Consider the following 3177-nt stretch of genomic DNA (forward strand, 5'->3'; position numbering starts at 1 on the left):
AACCAAGAAGCGAAGCTGCGCAGGCAGCCTTGCAGGGGGATTCCTCTGAGCTTGCAGTGGATGTGGGACGAGCCTCCCGTGACCGCCTCGTTACTGTCAGGCTCGTTTGCAGAAGGAGGTTAATTGCTCGGTGCAGCTCCTTGCCTCCTCCAAGAGGAGCTGCTTGGGGAGACCGAGCTCTGCCTCTGCGGCTGCCGCCTCTCCCCAAAGAAATCTGAGATGCTGCAGGGCTGCGACGGAGCAAGAAATTCCTCTGCCCTTCCCGGCGGGCGGCATTTCCCAGCTGCTCAGGTGCCGGCCGGGGCATTGCATTCCTCTGCCTGCTGCCGCTCGGCCACGGCAAGGCCAGATCCTGCACCAAGCACCTGGAAAACATGTCGGGGTTTGGCCGCAGCTCCCGTGTGATCAGCTCAGCATCCCCTCGCCTTCCTCCCACCACTCTGTACCCCCCGCTATAAAAATCCCAGATCCTTCCTGCAGCCACGCTCCTCGGGCTCGAGTGGGCAGCAGGGAGGAGGGGGTTTGCTGAATTCAAACGTTGGTATCATTTTGGGAAGGGCGGTGCTGAAAGTCCTTAATCAAACCAGCCACCTTCACATTTGCTTCATCTTCTGTTTTGAAATCCAACTCCATCCCTATTTTTGAAATCCAAAACCTTGCCACGCTGCTGGCTCCTAAGTTAAAACTCCTCTGAGCCTTCTGTGGGTCCCAAAAGATTTGGAAGTGCAGGTGCTGGTGGGGCTTCCAACAGAAGCCTTGGCTGATGCGAAGCCGAGTTGACTCCTGCTGTTTTCCAGCGTGCTCTGTACTCGGTGGCTCCCAGAGAACAGCTGGATGGGATGATTTCTGAGGGTTTTGGAAAAACCTTGGGAAAATCTTGGCTTCATCCACCCATGGGGTGCAGAGTCGCTGCAGGAGCCCATGGCCACCCAGGAGCCTTCCTGAGCTCCCTCTGCCTCCTCAGGGGCCAGCAGTACAGCATTAAATAATTTTAAAAAATAAAGTAAAAGCCTGTGAGCTCCCCTGTGCAGTGTTTGAACTCAGATTCTGTTATCTCAGCATGTTCTTGATCACACCATTGTAAGGGGAGGTGGCCCACAGATGTGCCACAGCGGTGACATCTGTCTTTGCCGTAGTCCTTCACCAGCGTGGATTTCCTTACCCACGGTGGCAGGGCCATAAGATGGTCAGAAGCATCATCATCCAGTGTTGTTTTTTTTTTTTTTTTTTTTAAGAATCTTCCTTAAATGGTGTATAAAAAATAAAAAGCTGGTGTTGCTGTCAGGGAGCTGGCTCTAACCCTGTGGTGGTTTTGTTGTTCTGTAGATATTTGGCTTTACTATTTACCATGAAAGCGGTACATGAGAGACAGACCAAGAAAAATGAGCCTAATGGATATCACCAAAATGTTCTCCATGCTCCAGCCCCGCGAAGATGAAGGTGACAACGGCGAAAGCGAGGAGCTGAACCGAGCAGTATCCGAGGATGATTACCAAACCCTAGATAACCTCTTGTCTCAAGACAGGTACAAGAGGTTCATCAACCGCAGGAGCGGCTGGGGCGTCCCCAGCACCCCGCTGCGCCTGGCTGCCACGTGGGGCCGCGTCAGGAGCGTGAAGGTCCTCTTGGCCCACGGGGCGGAGGTGGACAGCCTGGACGTGAAGGCTCAAACCCCACTCTTCATGGCGGTCAGCAATGGCCACCGCGAATGCGTGAAGGTCCTCCTGGACGCAGGGGCCAGTCCTGCCGGCAGCATCTACAACAACTGCTCGCCACTGCTCATCGCCGCGAGGGATGGGGATGTGGACATCGTGCGGCAGCTCCTGGACCACGGCGCAGAAACCAACATTCAAGCGCGCTTGCCTGAGTGGGCTGCCAACTCGGCGACTTGTTCTGGTCCCCTCTACCTCGCTGCCGTGTACGGGCACCTGGAGTGCTTTAAGACGCTGTTGCTTTATGGTGCTGATCCCGACTACAACTGCACCGAGGAGAGGGTGATTGCCCAGGTCAAGGAGCCCAAGACTCTGCTGGAAACCTGCCTGAGGCACGGCTGCAGGAGCGAGTTCATCAAGCTGCTCATTAACTTTGGAGCCAACGTGTACTTGCCCAACGTCAAGGTAGATGAGACGGGACCTCGCAGCGAGGGCCTGGAGCTGCTGCTACAGGCGAGAGGTAACGTGTGTGCATGGCCCTGGGGCTGGGAACCAGCACTAATGGTGCTTGTTGGGGTGCAAGTTAGTTCAGCTTCCCCTTCCCTTTACCTCTGCTTCCCAACACCTTACTCAGGCTTTCCTACAAGCTTTGTCCCTTTGCATCATCACTGAGTGTATGGGTGTCTCTGGTCTTAAACTCTTGAGTATGATCACTGATTTACTCTCAACTCTTATTTCTCCCTCTCCCCTGGTCATTGCTGTGTTCAGGCCAAAAACCCCGAAGTCTCTGATGCTGAACGCAGCAAGAGAAGAACATCACAAGTTTATGGAGAATAGGTCCACCACTGGTGATGAAATCTGATGGCTTGGATACACCTGCTACTGCAGGAAACTCCTAAACCAAATTGCTGGGATCTGGGGGAGAGCTTGTTTCCAACAAACACCCACCAAATATCCCCAATTTCCACCGCAAGCTGTGGCTGGACGCAGGCTGCCTTGGTTTGGGTTTTTGGTGTGACTCGGTGCAGGCACTGAGGGGAGCCGGGTTGGTGACCATCTCATTTTTCCTCTCTCTCCTCTTGCAGCTCATCCCAAGTCCTTGATGTCTCAGTCCAGGCTGGTGCTGAGACACCTCCTGAAGCAGGCTGGCCGCCTGCACGCCCTCGGCGAGCTGGAGATCCCCACGGTTCTGGCAAACTACCTCCAACACCAGCCATGATGCGCAGCCCACCACGAGAGATACCTGCCCTGTGTACATGTCGACCATCCAAATTAAAAGCTGCATCTGCCTCTAAAGCAAGAGGTTTCCAAGTGCCTCCTCCGTTCGGCGGCCCTGGGAGGGCAGAGGGAGCCTGGACCTCGCCGTGCCCAGCCCGTTGCCACTGCGGCTCCTGACCCGAGGACATGTTGGTGCAAAGCCCAGCGCTCCCCGGCTCAACACAGGCAGGGGCTGGGATAAGGATCCAGAGGCCCCAGCTCTTGTCTCCCCACCCCAGCTCTGACTTTAAACATCTTACACGTGGGT

The 3177-nt window shown here is 55.2% G+C and overlaps 1 protein-coding gene across 1 annotated transcript; it reads left to right on the forward strand.

Moving 5' to 3' along the window:
- The first annotated feature begins 1361 nt into the window (after positions 1–1361).
- Positions 1362–2871, forward strand: ASB12 (ankyrin repeat and SOCS box containing 12). The gene is made up of 2 exons (XM_010074568.1): positions 1362–2172; positions 2738–2871. The coding sequence occupies exons 1-2, from the start codon at positions 1362–1364 to the stop codon at positions 2869–2871; spliced, it is 945 nt and encodes a 314-aa protein (XP_010072870.1).
- Positions 2872–3177: the final 306 nt, after the last annotated feature.

This window comes from Pterocles gutturalis, unplaced genomic scaffold, assembly GCF_000699245.1.
Source record: "Pterocles gutturalis isolate BGI_N339 unplaced genomic scaffold, ASM69924v1 scaffold27247, whole genome shotgun sequence".
Classification (NCBI taxonomy): Eukaryota; Metazoa; Chordata; class Aves; order Pterocliformes; family Pteroclidae; genus Pterocles; species Pterocles gutturalis.